At 38.1% G+C, this 1285-nt stretch overlaps 1 protein-coding gene across 1 annotated transcript; it reads left to right on the forward strand.

Moving 5' to 3' along the window:
- Nucleotides 1–524: 524 nt before the first annotated feature.
- Nucleotides 525–939, forward strand: LOC129580034 (cuticle protein CP14.6-like; the record flags this gene model as incomplete). The annotated part of the gene is made up of 1 exon (XM_055470232.1): nucleotides 525–939. A coding segment is annotated over one exon (415 nt), but the record flags the coding sequence as incomplete, so codon positions are not given.
- Between the last annotated feature and the right edge of the window lie 346 nt (nucleotides 940–1285).

Genomic DNA, 1285 nt, shown 5'->3' on the forward strand with positions numbered 1-1285 from the left:
GTATGTTCGAAGGTCGTTGATGGTCAAAATGTCTTTCTTCTTCTTTCCTTCATTTTCAAGCTAAATCTTGATTCTTGGCATCAAACCATTTTATAATGAATTATTTATACAGCCGGGATAGGACCGGACCGGTATCCGACTTTCGTCGAACATTTTCCCATTTTGGTCAAGCAAAATCAATTTTACCTATTTTATTGCGTGGAGATTAAAAAATATAAAGGTCAACCGAAATTTACCACCAAAGATATCGTATCACCGTTGGTTGATTTTTTGGTATATATACAGCATCCTAACTGAGGCAGAGCATAGAAGGAAACAAAAACAATCAACCAAAATGAAATTCGTTGTGAGTATCGAAAGAAGTTTATATAATTTTCGATAAATTGAGTCAAAATAGAGCTTTGTGAATAGAATAAATGAAAATATAGAACAAAACCGATTTTTGATACAGAATTGAAGAAAAAAAAACAAGTGTAATGTTTTGAAGTAAATTGAGTTCTAATCGGATCTTATTTTGATTTCAGGCCATTGCATTGTTCGCTCTCGTTGCTGGCTCATACGCCATCGACCCACTCGCCCTTAAAACACTCGTGTTCGGTCCCCACCATGCTAGCTCTGACGCCACCGCTCAAGTCTTGCGCAACGATGCCGTCGTCAACCCAGACTCATTCAACTACGCTTATCAAACCTCAAACGGAATTGCCACCAAGGAACAAGGTCAATTGAAACAAATCGGTTCAGAAGCAGGCATTGCTGTTAAAGGTGATTACGCTTACACCTCCCCAGAAGGCGAGAAGGTCCAATTGAGCTACATTGCTGACGAAAACGGTTTCCAACCCACCGGATCACATTTGCCAGTCGCCCCAGCTATCCCAGCCCGAATCGCTCGTGCTTTTGAATACCTCCAACATGCCGCTCCACAACCTCAGATTTTTAGATGTAATCGAAATTTGTTCACACATGTGTTGAAATCTTGTGTCGGAAAATAAGCAATAGCAACCTAATCGTGTAGGATGAACTAGTCTTGTCGTGCACCAACTGCGATTGCTATCCATTCTCAAAATACAATAAACCAGCTGTCGAAATTATATAATGATTTTTTTTATTCTTCTGCTCTTCCGTCTTAATTTCGAAAAATTGTCAGATAAATGTTTTAATTGTTTTTTTTCTGCTGACTCATCATTGACAATAATCGAAAAAATTTATAAATAGTGCATATAAAAAAAAATGACTGGTGCATTGTTTTAATTGTTGAGCGATGATTTGAGATCAAGTACAATGCCCT

This window comes from Sitodiplosis mosellana, unplaced genomic scaffold (assembly GCF_009176505.1).
Source record: "Sitodiplosis mosellana isolate CC-2019 unplaced genomic scaffold, AAFC_SMos_1.0 Smas_scaffold_6937, whole genome shotgun sequence".
NCBI lineage: Eukaryota > Metazoa > Arthropoda > Insecta > Diptera > Cecidomyiidae > Sitodiplosis > Sitodiplosis mosellana.